The 21,628-nt window shown below is 42.2% G+C and overlaps 2 protein-coding genes across 2 annotated transcripts; both read left to right on the forward strand.

Moving 5' to 3' along the window:
* The first annotated feature begins 8,181 nt into the window (after positions 1–8,181).
* On the forward strand, positions 8,182–12,516 carry LOC124151262. The gene is made up of 4 exons (XM_046523646.2): positions 8,182–8,245; positions 11,001–11,086; positions 11,515–11,552; positions 11,801–12,516. The coding sequence occupies exons 3-4, from the start codon at positions 11,522–11,524 to the stop codon at positions 12,514–12,516; spliced, it is 747 nt and encodes a 248-aa protein (XP_046379602.2). The 5' UTR covers positions 8,182–8,245; positions 11,001–11,086; positions 11,515–11,521.
* Positions 12,517–15,023: 2,507 nt separating this feature from the next.
* On the forward strand, positions 15,024–17,972 carry LOC125372760. Its single transcript, XM_048383355.1, has 3 exons — positions 15,024–15,175; positions 16,047–16,168; positions 17,262–17,972. Exons 1-3 carry the CDS (start codon positions 15,046–15,048, stop codon positions 17,337–17,339), a joined length of 330 nt encoding a protein of 109 aa, XP_048239312.1. The 5' UTR covers positions 15,024–15,045; the 3' UTR covers positions 17,340–17,972.
* Positions 17,973–21,628: the final 3,656 nt, after the last annotated feature.

Raw genomic sequence — 21,628 nt, forward strand, 5'->3', positions numbered from 1 at the left:
AAACTCAGAACCACTTCTACACAAGAACCACCATGGGGTTAGCGGACACCAGAAAGTCTTTATGCTCAAATGACCTTTCCTGCTGACGTGTTTAATCGTAAGGCCACGTCACACCCGCCCATTTAGCGGACACCTGGTGCCATCACTTGAACTGGTTCAATGGTTCTTGTGTTTGAAACTGTTGTGTCTGCTCAGACCTGTCCCAGACGTGCTCTGTGTGCGAAGGTCAAGACTCCTGCCTGGCCATTGCATTCTGGTGACGGTATGTTGCTGGAGGTCGTCAGTTTCGATACGTGCACGGTCGATACTGGCGTTATCGTCTTGAAAGACGTTGACCAGCATGGCGCGCAGACGGCACACCTATTGGCGACAGTATGTTGTTTCGGTAGTGGCATCCTTGCAGTCAGAGTGATCTCAACCCATGTCATTTCAGATCCAACCTAAAATCTATCATGTTGTCTTACGTTGACGTTCACAAGACGTTTGTTAGGACGCCTACAAACACTTGACTCGTATAGCCCTGTGCGGGGTCGATCATTTACATTTTATGTCTGCAGAATCCTGTTCCAAAGAGGCAAAGAACATATTGGCTAGATCTTGCTGACTACTACCAGGCATGCCTACATCACATTGTAAACGACACTTTCCCATTCTGATCACAACTTCTGCAATGAAGCTTGAATACAGAGAGTATGCGTTACTGTGGATAAGGAAAATCAATAATACTCATGGCTCAGAGCGATTTGACAACCTTTTGCTGAAGGATCAAAATGAATAAAATGAGCACTACCCACGTGCATGGGTGTGTTGCTTGCGGTTCCGAAACCGTCCTGTGGCAGTCATTTTTCAAAGTTGGGCCCGGTTATTTTAACATCTGGTTGACTCCTAACCAACCATTAAATATTTAACCACACATTAGTAAACCAGCCGTTACATTATAATAACCATTAGATTACCTTACCACTCGGTTAAAGTTTAACATATTGATTGAAGCATAATGAAGAATAATGCCAAAACAGTGTCAATGACTGAGGAAACTCCAAGGGATATAACAAAGAAAAGAAATAGGAAATTATCTGTGGATGAAGAAAATATAATTCAGTCATGGGTCGAGAGAGATTCACACGTACTTCATGAAAAGCAGTGAAGTAACCAATAAGAAGGAGCCTGCTACATCGATGGCTATCACTGAGGCAGTACATGAGGCGCGTAGCGCTTCGATCTGTTGATGATGTGAGGGAGAGGGGAGTGAGTGAATATGGTTTTACGCCACTTTTATCAATATTCCAGCAATATCACGGCGGGGGACACCAGAAATTGGCTTCACACATTGTACCCTTGTCGCGAATCGAACCCGGGTCTTCGGCTTGACGAACGAACGCTTTAACCACTAGGCTACCCGACCACCCCTAAATGAGGGAGAAATGGTGCAACATGACAAGAAAGGCCAATAAACCTGAACGGACTACATGCTACAACGTTTACAGAGGAAGACCGGAGGGGGGCCCCAATCCTCCGAACCGAATCGGGCCACTTCTCGAATTATTGAGATAATGCAAGATTTAGTGTTGGTTTGGTTGGTTCGTTGTTTTACGCCACACTCAGCAATATTCCAGCCATATGACGGCGGTCTGTAAATAATCGAGTCTGGACCAGACAATCCAGTGATTGATATCATGAGCATCGATCCACTTAATTGGGATCGATATCATGCTTCAACCAAATCAGCGAGCCTGACGACCCGATCCCATTAGTCGCCTCTTACGACCAGCATAGTCGCCTTTTATGGCAAGCATGGGTTGCTGAAGACCTTTTCTTCACGGGTTGCAAGATTCAGGGAGTTTCAGTGGCATGTCAGGGGGATTCGAATCGGAAAGGTTGGTAAGGCAATAAATTGTGAAGCGGTAGTAAAAGGTTTATTCATTTGAACAAAGTAGCTACTTCAGTTACGAAACCAATAGTCAGTGAACACGTAGACACAGTCAAGACACATTCGGGCTCCTAAATTTGCAATGAGGTGAATACCCTATTGTTGTTATACTTCTTTAATTTCAACATATTAACATTCAAAACATATTTGTTTTCTTTGAAGCAAAAAATAATAAAACATGAGTAAATGTGCATGTGAGTATTCTAAAGTCACATTTAAGAAATAAACGACTAGTGGGAGTTGTTTATCGTACCATAAAACAGTGTTTGGAGAATAAATTAGGGGTGTACATATAGGGTGGTTTATTCTTCTTGCAGTGTTTTATTGTAGGATAAACAATGGTTGCGATATGAGGTATCACATTTACAGCCTCATTAAATATGTTTATTAAATCTTAAAGCTTTAAAAATTTGTTATCCGTATTCAAATAATAATCACTCCATGAAAAGAATGCAATCTCGTCAATGTCAGACAAGTACAGGGGTTTAGCTTGGTCTTTCCTGTAGGGCCTAAATAAAGGAAACATAAAAACAATGAAAGATGAGAATATACTATTTCATTCTTAACAAGAATAACGGAATTCATGAAGCATATACAAAAATAGCAATACGTATGAAAACATTTCTAACAGTCGACAAATGCATGTGAACTAGGAGATTAAATATCAAGTTCAAGCGAGTTCATTCAGATTTGTTTTGAATCTGAAGTGCACTGTGCGAATTATTGAAAGTTGCACTGCTGACAAAATCCCTATGAGTACATTCTGATTGGCGGATACTTCTATTTTTGACAGCATATTTGGTTCGGTATATGTAACAGCTATAGTTTAAAAGTTGCTAGATTATGTCGCTTGCATAGGGTAACCTGATGAATAGCTTGTGGAACGCGCAGTTTTCTCATGAAGTGTGTGGCTTAATTTCCTTTTCTGTTCTACCGATGTCTTACTACAGGAACTTTACTGAGAACATTTTCATCATTTTGTTGAGAGCGTTTTCACCACGAGGTTCTTTACCATACCATGAACCCTCAACTGGCACCTTTCTCAGTGGATACTGCGAAACATGCAGAGCATTCTGGATTTAGTTTGGACGTATAAATAATAAAACTTGATTGTTTTGTTTGGTTACACACTAGGTTCTTTTACGTACAGATTTCTGTACACATAACAATGGAATAATTTTTCATTGTGAAATAAACCACGCTTCGTTCTTGATTGTTCTTTGCGATTCATGGCGTAGATATCTTGTATTCCATGATAAAAAAACAACACATAAACATAAAAGAAACAGCATCGCTGAGGCAGCACCACGACCTTATGATGGACCTGCAGCCAGGCAATTCATGTATATAAAACTACTGTGCTACCCGCATGGACCCCTGCAGGACTTACACCATTACACCCTCTAATCACTGGTGATTCTGGACACTCAGTCAGTGATTAAAACGAATAAATATTCTTCGAATAAAACACTGGTACACATAACTGAGTGAGTTGGGTTTAACGCCGCTTTTAACAGTATTCCAGTCATATCGCGGCGTGTCAGCTTAATGTTGGAGGAAACCCGAAGTGATGCGGGTCTCAGACATTTACCACTTCGGTGAAACCCACGAGCACGGGTATGGTGCTGACAAACCTAGAAACATAATTGGGGCGAACCGGGATTCGAACCCACAATCATAGGCTTCTGCCCAAGGGACGCAGCTCTGCACATCGAATCGCGGCGCCTTAGACAACTGGGCCACCCGTGCCCCTGGTACACATAACAATAATTGAAAAACGCAGGCTTACATACCCACGCAGGGACACAATAATTTTACACAACTTCAACCCCCATCAACTAACAATCTTAGTTAATTGTCAAATACTAGCAGTTTATAAAAATAGATAACGTTCCACATTCAAACTTATCAATTATTCAATTCTTTCTTTCTAAAAAACAATAATTAAACGTGCTCATATCTGATTAAAAGGATCCCTGGGTGAAAATTGAAAATATTTATTCCTCATGATGGAAAAATGGACACAGTCAAGAAGGACATGCTTGCCCATGATTATGACATCATAAGGGATACAGAATGGAGGATCCTAAACTTTTAATAAATGTTCATGTGTACACGATATCGACATTGATGTGATGTGACCTCTTTCAGTCTGATTAGCAACCCAAGTAGGGGTAACCGATATTTGGTTTGATTTCATGTAATATATCAATACCTACTTGGGTGTCTCACTTTGTTTACAGATCCGTGGAGATCAGGGTTAGAAAAGGTCTTCAGCAACCCCTGCTTGCCGCAAAAGGCGACTATGCTTGTCTTAAGATGCGACTACGGTTGGATTGTCTGGTCCAGACTCGATTAGTTACAGACCACCGTCATATACCTGGAATATTGCTGAGTGCGACGTTAAACAACAAACAACAACAACACTTCTTTTACATGAGATCTCGTATGAAACATCTTATCACGGGTTTGTAATCACTGAACGGGATAAGTGAAGTCACAGATTTGTTGAGTGCTGCTCTTGCCCCACAAGGCAATTTAGTAAGTGGTAAAGTGTAACAAATGTTATTTTTGGGATAAAACTTTCTTAGTAAAGTACAGAATCTATTACTTTCTTGGGTTGAGTCCCATCCCAGAGTGAGGCACCTAATCGCCAGCACACAAAGCCAGCGACCTAACACACTCAGCCACAGCAGGCTCCAACAAACTGTTCAACAACTGGTTGTTTAGATGACAAACTTTGTGTACCCCTTTCTAAATGGCATTGTGTATTCATAGTTTTCGGCCAAGAGAGCCGTGCCAATTTACACGTCTCAGAGGGGAAGATAACGTACATGATCTAGACTAGCAGCCTTGGGTGTGTGCTGGCGATTAGGTGCCTCACTCTGGGAGTCTGGATTCGAATCCCGGATGGTCCTAATCCCCAATAGAGTATCTGTACTTTACTAAGAAAGTGTTATCCAAAAAATACAACTTTGGTTACATCACTCATTGTGTTTCACATTTCCTGTGGTTAAGCATTTGAAAACACTACACCGCCCAAAGATTAACATATCAAGATTAGATGTAGATGTAAAAAAAAGTTCACAAATATACTATGCATATTTACCTCCGAATAAACAACATCAAACCGTTATTTCTGTTGTAACTCTTGCAGCACACACGCTACCATTGTATCTCTGGGGAGCATTGCCTTGTGGTGGGGATAGGAGAAAAGGCCTGCAAGGGTGTCCACAATAGAAAGCCATCTGATATTGTCTTGTGCGATCCCTCTTAGTATGCACACAAAGTGGATGTTCGAAATATGTGGCTGTCATGGCTTGATCCCGGCCATTTGTTTGTTTGTGTGTTTGTTTGTTGTATAACGCTGCACTCAGCAGTATTCCAGCTATAAGACGACGGTCTGTAAATAATGAGTCTGGGCCAGACAATCCAGTGATTGACATCATGAACATCGATCCACGCAATTGGGATACGATGACATGCATCAACCAAGTCAGCGAGCCTGACCAGCCGATCCCGTTAGTCGCCTCTCACGACACGCATAGTCGCCTTTTACAGCAAGCATGGGTTGCTGAAGACCTTTTCTACCCCGGATCTTCACGGGTCTCCCGTCCATTTAGCACACACATTCGTAAATTTTCCTACAAAATAGATAAAGCATCAGACTTTATGGATTAATTGCATTTCCACTATAGGAGTATATAATCCTATAGATTAGATAATTCATTCAGCAATATTGTCTAAAAACACATTACAGACTCTTTGCACTGTTTCTAGCAAAGTTGAAAAAAAATACAATGCTATGTTTGCTGTCTGGAACATCAAATTTGCATTCATTGAGAGCATTTACGCAAAACCTTCCATTTTTCGTTTTCCGAATCTGTTGAATACGTACTTAATTGGCCTTAGAAGGGAAGCTACTCTAACTGCGAAAAATGGACAGCACTCTGATATCACAAGACGTGACTTGACGTATGTAGCATTCTTGTGTTGGCCATTTTATGAATTCGTTATCCCGTTTAACCAAAGCATCAGTCACATGTACCGTGACACGCGAAACTGTACATTTGTCCACACCCATCTTATCACCAATCACTTGAAGAAACTACCACTTGCGAAAAACGGAAAGCTATCATCAGTTGTTGATCGACGTATATGGCATGGCGAGGTTGTGTGGGGTGCTCCAAATCTTCCCGCACTAGATTAGCGATGCAGTTGATAGATTCCCGTCCATTTATGTGTGTATGATGAACATAAAGGTATCTGACATGGCCACGGTGGTTATGTGAAAAGACTTTACCAACCTGCAATGTCAATTGGACTTGTGAACATTAGTGATAATGACCGCTTTCTTCATTAGTGCGGTTGCTGTGAGGCCGCCTCCGTGGTCTAGTGGTAGAGCGTCCGCCCGTAAAGGGGAATGTCGTTGGTTCGATTCCCGGCCCCGTCATACCAAAATACGTTAAAAGATGTCATTTGATTCCCTGTCTGGCACTCGGAATTAAGGGGCTAAAACAAGGACTGGCTTGGAGTCAATATACTGTGTCTGAGTGGGGTATTCATGTTAAACTGTGGCATGGTATCTCAGTGAGCTCCATCTCACCGCGGTTGCCGTTGATAAGGAAATATGCCGTCCTGTCCGCTTTACAAACGCATTTCACAAGTATTCAAATGTATGGGACTTAACAAATTTGTTTGTTTCATCTCATGTAAGGTTAGATTTATTTTTAACAAACATGGTATAGAACTCCGATGATCCAAATTAATATAGCACCAGCGATCTGTGTCTCACCTGGAGGTATAGTCAGTGTCGTCATTGATATTCAAATATGTTCTGCATAAATACTGAGGGTTAAACCTACCACAAAATTGTATCAATTTGAACACAAGAGGATGTAAACAACTGACTTTCCATTGCGACCCGTTAAGAACCGGGGTAGAATAGGTCCTTCGCAACCCATGCTTGCTGTAAAAGGCGACTATGCTTGTCGTTAGAGGCGACTAACGAAATCGGGTGGTCAAGCATCAGATTTGGAATTGTCCTCCCAATATCTACCATAAAACCTTTTGAAAGCATTACTAAGGTCTTGAACGACGTAACTCTACAAATTTGACCTTTGAGCTAGAATCTCTAAATTCTTCATAGAAAAGGCATGCTTCTTTGAGCCCAAAAGATGTGAACACATTGTTTGCGGGAGAGATCAAACCAAAATTACATTGCGTTGACCTTTTCCCCTTCGCCAGCAAACACGTGGGGTATGGACAGACAACAGATTGGGTTTTTTTAACGCCACACGAAACAACATTCCAGCCGTTTGACGGTGGTTTGTACATAATCTGGACCAGACAATCCAGTGAGCACCACGTGCATCAAGCTGCGCAACTGGGATAGGATGACATACATCAACCACGTCAGCGAGCCTGATCCCGTTGGTGGGTTGGTTGGTTGTTGTTTAATGCCGCACTCAGCAATATTCCAGCTATATGACGGCGGTCTGTAAATAATCGAGTCTGCATGAGCATCGATCCACGCAATTGGGATCGATGACATGCATCAACCAAGTCAGCGAGCCTGACCACCCGATCCCGTTAATCGCCTTTTACGACAAGCATAGTCACCTTTTATGCCTGATCCCGTTAGCCTCTTATGACATATGGGTTGCTGGGGATTCATATTCTTACCCGGATCTTCACGGGTGGGACAGATTCAGGCCTTCCAGCCCAATATACAACAACGTTGCGTCCGTACACTATACCCAATTGTGCTGTGCTACTAGACACTGTTTCTATTGAACGCGTGCTGTCGATGGCATTAGCGCATGCTGAAAAGTGAATACTGGAGTGATATAATAAATGGCAGGTGTATTGAATGAAATCTGTGGACCATGACAAGGGCATCTCTTTTATTCCCATCTATTCACTTGCCATGTGTACATGAACCAACTGCAAGGACGCCTGTGGTGTCACAGGCTTGGCGTCAGGAGGTGATATTATTACATTTTGGATTGTGTAAATTGTCGACGTTGAATATATGAACACGTTGATGTATTGTTAATTCTTGTTCACTTTCTAAGCGGCTTATTGCAGAGAATACCACACACGTCTAGGAACACACTGAATACTTCCCGTTGAATATCTCTTTGTATGAGCACAGAATGTGTTTGAACATAAATGCTATAGAGTGTGTTATACCCTTGCAAGCCAGCTTAGTAGCGTCTGATATGTCCCTCGCTCAATGGGCATTGAATCGGATCTATTTGCTAGATAAGGACGAGGTACGAAACAGTGTATTTGAGTCATGACGAAATCAAGGTAGGTAACGCTAGGTACTATTTTACCTATGTACGTGTTTAATATATGTGTAAAAGTGGAAGCGAAACACATTAAGAGTGTAACATACTTCTCTCTCTCTCTCTCTCTCTCTCTCTCTCTCTCTCTCTCTCTCTCTCTCTCTCTCTCCCTCTCTCTCTTTCTCTCTCTCTCTATGTATATATATATACATTTTGGTTTTTTTCTGTTTGTTTTATAACGACGCACTCAGCAATATTCCAGCTGTATCCTAACGGACTGTAAAAGTATAATGAACCTGACAATCCAGTAATTTATATTTTGGCGAACGCTCTGCGCCGTATCTGGGTAGCACACGTAATCAAGTCACCAAGAATGTCCTATGTACAATACGTGAACTTGTACAGTGAGCTCTGGGCTGTGCAGTGATAGTATGTAAGATCCGGGGTAGAAGAGGTCTTCAGCAACCCATGCTTGCCGTAAAAGGTGACTATGCTTGTCGAAAAAGGCGATAAACGGGATCGGGTGGTCAGGCTCGCTGACTTGTTGATGCATGTCATCGATCCAAATTGCGTGGATCGATGCTGCAGACTCGATTATTTACAGACCGCCGTCATATAGCTGGAATATTGCTGAGAGCGGCGTCAAACAACAAACCAACCAACCAACATTCACTGTAAATTGTATGTACAAGGGGTTTCATACTCCCTCCATGGTATAGTGGTAGAGCGTCCACCCGGAGAGCGGGAGGTCCGGGCTGATTCTAAAATACGTTTAAAAGATGGTTCTTGTTGTTACCCTGTCTGGCGCTCGGTACGAGGGGGCTAAAACAAGGACTGGTTGGATCTGAGTGGGGTATCCATGTGAAATTGCGACATAGTATCTCAGGTAGCACTATAAAATCGGCATCAGTCCGAACCAGTATAAGCTAACCATACACATACACACGTGCATGCAAGTAGCTATGTAAGTGTAATAATCTTAGACGGGACGTTAAAACTCTATTTTCCTCACCTCAAGAGGTTTTAAAGACTCAATACAGATGCCTATAAAATTTGTATTTGTATTCTTCTGCAGCAAGTTCTACAAGACGATGGCCACTATCAATATTAACTGACACTATTCGCGCTGCTCAATTGAAGTGCTCATAAAATATAAAATATATGACAGTGTTTGAACTGAAGCCTACAGTTCACGACAGCTGCAACGATAAGTGACCGTTGTCGTTTAATTAAAACACAATATGTGGCTTTAATATTTTTGGGACTGAAAACGTGTAGCATGTATAAATTGAGAGACCATTTAGTCTAATCATTCTAAAGATAGTATTTTTAAATATCGCTGGAAGCACAATAGGCAAACATTATGAATGCAATATTGATTAAATCGAGATGTTAATAACATGAATAATAAAATAAACCTATTGCTGCAAAAACTGTGTTCAAGAAGAGAAATCTCACTTGAACAAAATCTGTAAAGCACAAGGTGTTGTTTTTTTACCAGTAACTACTACTCACAAAGACATATTTTTAAAACAACATACTTTAACACACATTGTAACGTCCTTATTTGTTCCTATAAATGGCAGCAGACTGTTCTCAGATACTTGGAAACATTTTAATCTCTGTGAGTGACGGTTTTAGCAATATTCCAGCAATACGTACCACGGCGGAGGACACCAGAAATGGCTTCACACATTCTACCCATGTGGGGAATCGAACCCAGGCCATCGGTGTGACAAGCGAACGCGTTAACCACAAGGCTGCCCCACCGCCCCTCATAATCCGAATGAAAGGAACCCTGTCCACATAACAAAACTATTTCCCTGTGTGTATGAAGTAGCGTTACATTGGTCCATATTGAAAAGAATATATAACTCAAAAACCACCCTGGGCTATGATCGCAGTTATAGACCTTGTTCTGAATTTTTTTTGAGGCGCTAGAATGGTAACAGTCTCATTACCATCTACTGTCAAATCTAGTACAAAGTGGATAACAAATTTATGGATAACAAATTCTTTATTATCAAGCAAGACACTTCTCAAGTACGCATTCCTTGCTGTGTTCACAGAGCCATATTTCGTACAAAGTCAGTCGGCCAGGGTGCAACCACCCATGCTACACATGCTCTTCAGTGAGGTGAGGTGAAATGGGGTTTAACGTCGCGTCCAAGATTATTGCACTTATAAAGCGACGTGCATGTACTTGTGTGTGTTTGTGTGACTGCTTGTACTAGTCCCGACTGATGACGATTTATAGTGCTAGCTCACTGAGATACCACGCCGCAGTTTAACATGAATACCCTACTCAGACAGAGTATACTGACTTCGAGCCGACCTGTCCTTGTTTTAGCCCCTTAATGCCGAGCGCCAGACAGGGTAACAACAAGTACCATCTTTTAACTTCCTTTGGTATGACGCGGCCGGGGATCGAACCCCGGACCTTCCGCTCTCCGGGCGGACGCTCTACCACTAGATCACGGAGGCGGTCTTGCTCTTCAGTTTGAGACATGACCGAAGCTAAAGAAACTCTCAGCAGTAAAGGTGCCGAACACGGTCACCATCCACCCACTCTCCGCAACCAACGTTGCCTAACTTCGGCTGATTTGTGACCTGTGCACTGTCCTAATGACCACGTGACACCACTTTCTTCAGAATTAGTGTAATAATGAAGATCACAAAAGATAAAACAGCATTTGATGTACTTCGAGTTGAACTGTAATATCAACATTCATTCATACATTCATAGAAACGATAATACTGGATCCGCAATGTTTCAGTTGAAGAATCATACACGAGAATATTTGGCAGAACATATTGGTGGGAACTGAGAGCAAAATGGATATTTAACTATCCACACTGAGGAGTAAGTACGAATGGACCAACCTTATAGTGATCCATGCATTGCAATAAATTCCAAACATCAAGGCCAGCTGATAATCAATCTCGTTTAGCTGCCGATTATCTTCAGATTCAATTGGTAAAGTAGTGGAATTGTATGAATAGATCCTTGCAAATCATTGATGACACCAGGTGTTCGCGAAAACAAATGATTCTTTGATTATTACAAGTGATTGGTATCACAAGTAATTGTTACTGTAGGACTCGAAATGGTAATTCATAACTAAAGCATATGTTAAGAAATGTTCTAAAATGGTTATAAGGAATGAATATGTCTCTAGTAGCATAAACACACCCGTAGTTTGACTTCTTTCGGAAATGAAACATTCATTCATTGAATAATGTTCCAATGGAGTGGGACAAATGTGACGCAATTGTTCTTTGGATTCACAGGTTAGAGATGTCCGAAATGGAGATGAGACAAATTGCAGGTGCGTGTGCACAATGAACTGGCTAGAATGAGTAAGAGTGAGATACTAGGTGGCTTGTTACAGTATATTTTATCAACATCATGGCCAATGGACACCGATAACAATCTTTGGCTTTCATTGTAGCCATATCTACCATATAGATATTGCTTGATCTCACCAAAGCGATATCTCCTGTAGGAGCCAGTTTGGGATGATAAATTGCAATTGCCATTCAACACCTTTCTGTTTTGTTTGCTTATTTGTTTAAGGGGAAATAAACATGTGTCCTTCATCAACACCGGGAACTGTTCCTAACACAGACGTTCTATTCCAACGAATTGAAGAGCTTTCCAGAAACGGGCTAGCCTATATCACACATCGACCACTTGACGATGCCTTGGGCACAACACCTGCTGATGCAGTACTGGATGTGTTCCTCATTTTGCAGGGCATGCCAGTGCTTGTGTTAACTTTACTCATGAACAAATATCAATGTCTGGATAAAGTAAGCGCGTACAACTTAGCTCTTACTGACAGGATAGCCAAAGCATTCAAGGAGGTCAGTCCTGAACAGTTCAGTGTACTTAACGGAGTGATGTTAGAATCAGACATAAGCTCAGAGGTCCATTTTGAGAATTTTATTCACAATATTCTTAAAGACAATTATAAGCATTTGGATCTTGTCGTCTCGGAAGAAAAGTACAAATGTATCATCACCACATTTTTATCGTCTTTGGCTCTGACGTCTTCCATTGTTGACAAGGACAATTGTGATGCTCTGTGGTTCTTAAGTCTGCAGAAATTCTGTATGGTAACAGAAACCATCGAGAAGAAGGCTGTTATTGTGAAAATCAAACCAACTGATGGCAGTAAGGCACTCATGGGAGACGTTGTTGGAACACTAAAGACGTTAGGGTCAACATTTGTGGTCATTGAATCAGAGGAAGCACCAGGATCAGGGGAACCCACGCCAGCAGCCAGGTAACAGGAATGTGTGAGAGAGTCAGTGAACGTTGCAGTCAGCAGTAGTCCAGCTATATCGCGAGTCTGACATGGTATCATTAGTCGCACGTCAAGTATCAATGTTGTTCCTTAACGAAAAAGTTAGTTTTATGTCCCTCGCAGTTCACTATAATCTGAGGACAGTCTCTATGGTCTGTAGATGCAATTGTTCTAAACAAACCAGTTTGTATATGTCCCTTCAACGAGTCTGACATGATATCATTAGTCGCACGTCAAGTGATACCTTGTGAAGTATCAAGGTTGTTCCTTAACGAAACAGTTAGTTTTATGTCCCTCGCAGTTCACTGTAATCTGAGGACAGTCTCTATGTTCATTAGATGCAGTTGTTCCTTAAACGAACCAGTTTCGATATGACCTTTAACAGAGACGGTTCCCTATGATCTGAGGACAGTCTCTATGGTCTGTAGATGTAATTGTTCTAAAAACAAACCAGTTTGTATATGTCCCTTAACGAAGACTATTCTTTATGGTGTGTGGAGTCTAAGGGTAAATGCATCTTTTCCTTACAAGAACCAGACGATGGTCCATGATATGGTGCCAATTTGCTAGGTCTAGGACTAGGCGTTGCAAGTACTACCTTATGTGAAACTGGAACATTGTATCTGTGTTATTAGAAAAATCTTTACATTCTTCATTAATATACATGATAACATTTGAGCGAACAGATATACAAGGTAATAGTTTAGGGTATTAAATCAGACTTGCTAGGAGTGTCAGCTGACCCAAGCCTATGCTCCCTATTAACCGCACAGACTCCAGTTATTGTGAATGAGTTTTTTTCAGTCCAGTAGAGAGCTGTTAAGATCACGCCATGAAACTTATTGATGGTGTGAGAGTCATGGTAAGTGTGGCCGGGACCAATTTCACCCGCCGAAACAAGACGCATGGTACAACTTTCTAAGGACGGGTACTTCATGTCTACTTATTCTAAACTATTTTAAATGGAAACTGGGTGGTGGGGTAACCACGTGGTTAAAGCGTTGTCTTGTCGTGCCAAAGGCCCGGGTTCAATTTCCAACATGAGAACATTGTGTAAAGTCCATCTGTGTTGTTCCCCGCCGTGGTATTGCTTGAACATTGCTATTAGCGGCGCAAAAGTCCATATGTGGTGTTCCCCGCCGCGGTATTGCTTGAACATTGCTATTAGCGGCGCAAAAGTCCATATGTGGTGTTCCCCGCCGTGGTATTGCTTGAACATTGCTATGAGCGGCGCAAAAGTCCATATGTGGTGTTCCCCGCCGTGGTATTGCTTGAACATTGCTATGAGCGGCGCAAAAGTCCATATGTGGTGTTCCCCGCCGTGGTATTGCATGAACATTGCTATGAGCGGCGCAAAAGTCCATATGTGGTGTTCCCCGCCGTGGTATTGCTTGAACATTGCTATGAGCGGCGCAAAAGTCCATATGTGGTGTTCCCCGCCGTGGTATTGCATGAACATTGCTATGAGCGGCGCAAAAGTCCATATGTGGTGTTCCCCGCCGTGGTATTGCTTGAACATTGCTATGAGCGGCGCAAAAGTCCATATGTGGTGTTCCCCGCCGTGGTATTGCATGAACATTGCTATGAGCGGCGCAAAAGTCCATATGTGGTGTTCCCCGCCGTGGTATTGCTTGAACATTGCTATGAGCGGCGCAAAAGTCCATATGTGGTGTCCCCCGCCGTGGTATTGCATGAACATTGCTATGAGCGGCGCAAAAGTCCATATGTGGTGTTCCCCGCCGTGGTATTGCTTGAACATTGCTATGAGCGGCGCAAAAGTCCATATGTGGTGTTCCCCGCCGTGGTATTGCTTGAACAATGCTATGAGCGGTGCAAAAGTCCATATGTGGTGTTCCCCGCCGTGGTATTGCTTGAACATTGCTATGAGCGGCGCAAAAGTCCATATGTGGTGTTCCCCGCCGTGGTATTGCTTGAACATTGCTATGAGCGGCGCAAAAGTCCATATGTGGTGTTCCCCGCCGTGGTATTGCGTGAACATTGCTATGAGCGGCGCAAAAGTCCATATGTGGTGTTCCCCGCCGTGGTATTGCTTGAACATTGCTATGAGCGGCGCAAAAGTCCATATGTGGTGTTCCCCGCCGTGGTATTGCGTGAACATTGCTATGAGCGGTGCAAAAGTCCATATGTGGTGTTCCCCGCCGTGGTATTGCTTGAACATTGCTATGAGCGGCGCAAAAGTCCATATGTGGTGTTCCCCGCCGTGGTATTGCTTGAACATTGCTATGAGCGGCGCAAAAGTCCATATGTGGTGTTCCCCGCCGTGGTATTGCGTGAACATTGCTATGAGCGGCGCAAAAGTCCATATGTGGTGTTCCCCGCCGTGGTATTGCTTGAACATTGCTATGAGCGGCGCAAAAGTCCATATGTGGTGTTCCCCGCCGTGGTATTGCTTGAACATTGCTATGAGCGGCGCAAAAGTATCTTCACTCACTTACTTAAATTGTAACTACTATCATTTATTCTCAGAGGGAAGGATGTGTGTTCCTTCATAATGCCGCTTGAAGAATGGAGGATGAGACTCACAGATGCAACCCATTTCCCTGGAATCATTCATGTGGTGGTAGACTGGCCAGGTCATTCCTCTGTGTTAAACAACATCATATCATGGCTATTCATCTCAGGTTTGTCTGCGATAACTCCTTCTATTCATTGATTATTCCCGCTTGTACATTTATAGTGTTAGTCATTTTCAACTAAACCTTCATGTCAACGGCTGTATATTTCTTCTGTGTTGTTTAAATTTACGGATATTGTTGCAATATATATTATTTACACCCTTTGAAGATCCGGTTTAGAATTGGTCTTCAGGAACCCACGTGTGTCATAATAGGCGATTAACGGGATCGGGTAGTCAGGCTCGCTGACTTGGTCAGGCTTGTTGACTTAGTTGACAAGCCAATTAGGGGTAACCGATATTTGGTTTGATTTCATGTATTTTATCAATGCCTACTTGGGTGTCTCTTTTTTTACAGACCCGTGAAGATCGGGTAAGAATAGGTCTTCAGCAACCCCTGCTTGCTGTAAAAGGCGAATATGCTTGTCGTAAGAGGCGACTGCGGGATCGGATGGTCAGGCTTGCTGACTTGGTTGATGCATGTCATCGATTCAAATTGCGTGGATCGATGCTCATGATGTCAATCACTGGAATGTCTGATCTAGACTCGGTTATTTTACAGAACGCTGTCATATAGCTGGAATATTGCTGAGTGCGGCGTTAAACCACAATCTCACAAACGACTTAGTTGATGTATGCCATCGCGTGATTGTTTGGTCCAGACTCGATTATCTACAGACTGCAATCATGTAACTGAAATACTGTTCACTGCGGCGTTACACTAGACAAGAAACGTTGTCTACATGTACGATAGACATAAACGAGAGCTCCATTGTTTTCCTTTAAACAGTTTATTTCAAAGAAATGAAGTTTGTCGCATGTTTGATGAATATCTAGCGAGCATCAGGGTGCGGATGATGCAGTTATGGTTGCTTCAGATGGGGCTGTGCAGTATGGTGATGATCCTCAGAGCTATGAGGAGGGAACTGACCAGGATGTTACAGGCACAACCAATAATCCAGAGTGTCCTTCACGAAGTCAGCGGCAGACTGATGCTGGAGTATGTACATCTTGCTTTACCTCCATATGTTAAATGGACAAGCTTAATACCAGTGTATACTAGGGGTGTCACGATAAATCGAACTATCGATATATTGCTACTGGGAAGCCCTTAAAGTCAATAAATCGATTGTTAATTCAGTTTCCGATCAATAGTATAAATTTCAGTTAGGAATATGGCAAGTTTCGATTGTATTTACCATATCAATAAAATACATTCAATGCTGTTCAAAATTGTTTTTCTTTTGATCATGAGTGGTGGTAATTTACACATGCTAGTGTGGAAGTTTCTTTTTCTTAAATAATTAAGGTAAAGATAAAACAAATCAGTCATATCTCAAACTTCACTTTTTATTTGTTGCTATGGTTATCACATTCAAAGGAAACTTCAGTTCCAAAGTTTAATTCAGCTCTAAAATCCATCTAAAATTATACACTGAAAACTATCGATATTTATCGCAATAAGTGCTTGCAATATCAATAGTTATCGCAATAGTTTCTTTCAATATCAATAGTTATCGCAATAGTGATTTCCAGACCCATAGTCACCCCTAGTGTACACGTAGGTAAAACTTGATGATGCAAACTCCTAGCAACCTTCTTGTTCCTTGGTGTCACATCTCTGCTGAATCACAGTGAGACGTTTCTAACCATTATTTCGTTATAGGCCACGTGTATTGTGGGTCAGAATCATTTCAATGTTTTTTTATGGTCATCGAAGTCAGTGACCATTATCATGTCCTTGTTCATATCAAGTTGAAGGTGACATCTTTCTTTTCCACTCAGCAAATATATTGCAAAATGGTTCTCCACAAAAGTGCACAATAACCTTTCTAAATAATGTACCTCTCGTGAGATACAAAACCAGTTTAAGAACGCGAAGAAGATAAACTCTGCTCTTCTTCAATATGTTAAATATGTAGTGAAATAAACCCTTGTAAATAAAATAAACCCTTGTAAATAAAAAAACAACTTGTAAAACATGGCCAATTGCTACACTGTATCTGTCATGTTCTTTAAACAAATAATAACCTCAAGCCACTTAGATTTAACATTATCACTAATGGATCAATTATTCTGTTGTTTGTGTTCAGTCGCAGCTGTGGTCCGCCCGGGAATGGTCAAAGGAAGATCTTCTTGAAACCATTGATGAAGGAGAGGAAGATGGTTAAAATCATTTCATCTACTCACAACCTTTCTATACATTATGTCTAACATTGAAGTCAAAAGAAACGAGAGGAAATTATATTTATAATCCAACACGATTCTTCAAACTTGTTTCAGTTTGAAAACAGCATGTACAATGAGTAAATGGTACAGCTAAACAGCTTCAGAAGCAGAGAGATAAGTGATGTTTGATTTTGACATCATGGTCATTGGTGACGTCATAGTTGTCTGCTAAGCATTGTGTTACATCCCATTAATGTCACCCATGTGATATTACCTCGCGAAGCCAGTTGTAGATGATAAATTTACATACCAGCCTTAGCATGTGACACATATGAAAATATTATTTCTGTTCAAATTGTTGAGTTGTGAGTTGGGACCCTTTGAGATTGTGCGTTATTTCAATCCAAAAATGATAATCTTATTTTTTTCGGTTTTGACACCAAGATATACAGAGTGGGGAGCACGAAAACTTGGTGCAGCTAAATTATACGTCAGCAAGTCCAGGTGCCACTAATTACACGTACCCTAGGAGATCCCCGTTAGAATTGATCTTTAGCAAACTTTGCTTGTCGAAAGAGGCGACTAACGACTAACGGGATCGGGTGGTCAGGCTCGCTGACTTGGTTGATGCATGTCATGCCAATTGAGCAGATCGATGCTCGTGATGTCAATCATTGGAATGTCATCGATCTCAATTGCTTGCCGTAAAAGGCGACTATGCTTGTCGTAAGAGGCAACTAACGGGATCGGGTGGTCAGGCTCGCTGACTTGGTTGATTCATGTCATTGGTCGCAATTGCTTGGATCGATGCTCAATATGTTAATCACTGGATTGTCTGGTCTAGACAGACCGCCGTCATATAGCTGGAATATTGCTGAGTGCGGCATTAAACAACAAACAATCTATAGATATCTAGCAACTTTCTCTAATTGCAGAAATATTATGTCGTAATGTAATGATAAGGCTTGAATGCCTCCCAACATAACGATACGAGAATTATATCATTTGGTTGACCTATGAAGTTTTGAAGTATTTACTTTGTAAACGTAGTGAGTGAGTGAGTTGGGTTTAACACCGCTTTTAACAGTATTCCAGTTATATCGCGGCGTGTCAGCTTAATGTTGGAGGAAAGCCAGAAGTGATGCAGGTCTCAGATGTTTACCACTTCCGTGAAACCCACTAGCATGGTTATGGCGCTGATTCGGGGCGAACGGGGATCCCAACCCACAATCTGACGTGCCCAAGGGACGCAACTCTACACATTGAATCGCGGCGCCTTAGACGACTAGGATAACCGTGCCCCCATAAACGTAGTGAATCAGCAAAGTGTCTCTACTTCAGGTCAGAAACGGGAACTGGACCGAGATCAAGTAATGACAGGGAACCGTCTCTTGTCCGAGGACGTAAGGTTGTTCAACTTCCCTTCTGCGTTTAAGAGTGAAGATGGAGACTGGACGTTATGACGTGCAGCACCATCCCGACTCTCCTGTACCCGCGTGACCCTTGTTACCGACACATTCGCTTACTTTCCCACAACTGGGAGTCCCAGACCGACGTACATGTTCAGATGAGGGATGACTTCAGGATGACATTGATGGAAGTGGGATGAGTGATCCGCCTAAGCTGCAGGACCTGGAAGGCACGCACCTGCTGCATCCGTGTTAGGTCACCATGGGTTGGTTGGTTCGTTGGTTGGTTTGTTGTTTAACGCCGCACTCAGCAATATTCAAGCTATATGACGGCGGTCTGTAAATAATCGAGTTTGGACCAGACAATCCAGTGATTAATATCATGAGCATCGATCTACGCAAGTGGGATTGACGACATGCATCAACAAAGTCACTGAGCCTGACTACCCGATCCTGTTAGTAGACTTTTACGAGAAGCATAGTCACCTATACGGCAAGCATGGGGTCACAATGGGATCTGTACGCAGACATACAAGGAGAGAATGCATATGAAGTGTTATAAAGACACCATACCACTTTCCAAAGTTATTTGGTTGGTTTGTTGTTTAACGCCGCACTCAGCAATATTCAAGCTATATGACGAAGGTCTGTAAATAATAAAGTCTGGACGGGGCAATCCAGTGATTGACTTCATGAGCATCAATCAAGCAATCAGGATCGATGACATGCATGAACCAAGTCAGCGAGCTTGACAACCGGATCCCGTAAGTCGCCTTTTACGGCAAGCATGGGTTGCTGAAGACCTATTCTACCCCGAATCGTCATGGGTCACTTTCCGAAGGAGCATATGCTACGTTCAAAGATGAATATTAGTAGACAATAACTGAGGATCTCCTTTATTGACTTGTGATATGATATACAGATGTGACATTCAGATTGACGAATTTCTTTATCAGGGCCAAGGAAAAACCAAGCGAACAGGTTGCTGAATTAAGCGAATCCGTTGATCTGTACATCCGTACATCTAAAGTTTGATGCAGGGTATGGTCGTGTTCATTTCTTGCATATGAACTTATTACGTCGTGTAACATTAAACAAAATATATTAACACCATTTTTGTTTTGATGTATGTGATGCAGTTCTACATTTTAAACATATACACGGGGCTGATTATTTTTTTTTATGTAATGATTATTTATATTCTTCACTTTCATTTTGTTATTTTCACAACACATTCTTGTCACAAAACATAACATAAAAATGCTTTATTACTTTTTACCCCAATAATCACTTCCGCAACATTTTTTAACAAGTGTTGACCTTTGTAAAGCTTTAAAAAACGTATTACAGTACACATATTGAGGACATTTATTTTTAATTTGACGCATCAGTAACAAATCATTTTTTCTTTCCGTGTCAGGTGAACAATAGACTTGCCTTTGCATGTGTTTGTGACGGTGCTAGCGGTGGGTCATTCTACGCTCAACGTTTCGCGAACATCTGGTATCATCACTATTCATCAGCACATTCTTATGATATCGTCGGAATTGTACAATGGACAAAGATCCTTCACTTTCCTCATGTTAAAACCTAAATGAAATGTCGCATCGGAGTTCAGTGTTTCATCTTGCCCAACGGACGCAACTCTGCACAGCGAATCGCGGCGCCTCACACGACTGGGCGATCCGTGCCCCCAATGTTTAATGGGGTTGTCAGTGGTCTTCAGAACTTACATACTGGCGGAGTAAAGTTCCTGTTCGTCACTGACTACTATGTAACATGTTGGAAATAATAAATAAACAAAGACTGACTTTACAACAATTCCTTGGGAATTTATGCGCGTGCAATTTTAAGATTATCATGGGTATCCTGACGAAAGTGTTTGTACATGGGGCATGGAATATATCATGCATTATTCTGAAAATTCCACAGAAATTATTTAATTAATGTGTTTAATTATGGTGAGCAGGATTTTTATCGTGAAAAGGTTGCTGCATAGATCATTATACATACTGTTACTGATTGGTTAGTGTAAACTTTTCGAATTTCTAAAAAGAATGGGATAATGAAATGCTAAAATATCTATTGCACCTCTCTTGCACCCTATGGGAGACACTTCTCTTGCAACCCATGCGAGACCCCTATCTTTCACCATGATAACGACACCTCCCTTGCACCCTATGGGGGACACTTCTCTTGCAACCTGTGGGAGTCACTTCTCCTATACCATGTGGGAGACACTTGTCTAGCACCCTGTGGGAGACACTTCTCTTGCACCCTGTGAGTAACACCTCTCTTGCACCCTGTGGTAGACACGTGTCTAGCACCCTGTAGGAGACACTTCTCTTGCACCCTGTGGGAGACACTTGTCTAGCACCCTGTGGGAGACACTTCTCTTGCACCCTGTGAGTTACACCTCTCTTGTACCCTGCGGTAGACACGTGTCTAGCACCCTGTAGGAGACACTTCTCTTGCACCCTGTGGGAGACACTTGTCTAGCACCCTGTGGGAGACACTTCGCTTGCACCCTGTGAGTAACACCTCTCTTGCACCCTGTGGTAGACACGTGTCTAGCACCCTGTAGGAGACACTTCTCTTGCACCCTGTGGGAGACACTTGTCTAGCACCCTGTAGGAGACACTTCTCTTGCACCCTGTGAGTAACACCTCTCTTGCACCCTGTGGTAGACACGTGTCTAGCACCCTGTAGGAGACACTTCTCTTGCACCCTGTGGGAGACACTTGTCTAGCACCCAGTGGGAGACACTTCTCTTGCACCCTGTGAGTAACACCTCTCTTGTACCCTGCGGTAGACACGTGTCTAGCACCCTGTAGGAGACACTTCTCTTGCACCCTGTGGGAGACACTTGTCTAGCACCCTGT

Source organism: Haliotis rufescens, unplaced genomic scaffold, assembly GCF_023055435.1.
Source record: "Haliotis rufescens isolate VD_foot unplaced genomic scaffold, xgHalRufe1.0.p SCAF_47, whole genome shotgun sequence".
Lineage (NCBI taxonomy): Eukaryota > Metazoa > Mollusca > Gastropoda > Lepetellida > Haliotidae > Haliotis > Haliotis rufescens.

Coding starts and splice junctions, on each gene's coding strand:
- LOC125372760 (XM_048383355.1), top strand. CDS start 15,046: ATGCCGCTTGAAGAATGGAGGATGAGACTCACAGATGCAACCCATTTC. Junction 15,176..16,046: donor ATCATGGCTATTCATCTCAG/GTTTGTCTGCGA, acceptor TGGTTGCTTCAG/ATGGGGCTGTGCAGTATGGT. Junction 16,169..17,261: donor AGCGGCAGACTGATGCTGGA/GTATGTACATCT, acceptor GTTTGTGTTCAG/TCGCAGCTGTGGTCCGCCCG.
- LOC124151262 (XM_046523646.2), top strand. CDS start 11,522: ATGTCCGAAATGGAGATGAGACAAATTGCAG. Junction 11,553..11,800: donor GGAGATGAGACAAATTGCAG/GTGCGTGTGCAC, acceptor TATTTGTTTAAG/GGGAAATAAACATGTGTCCT.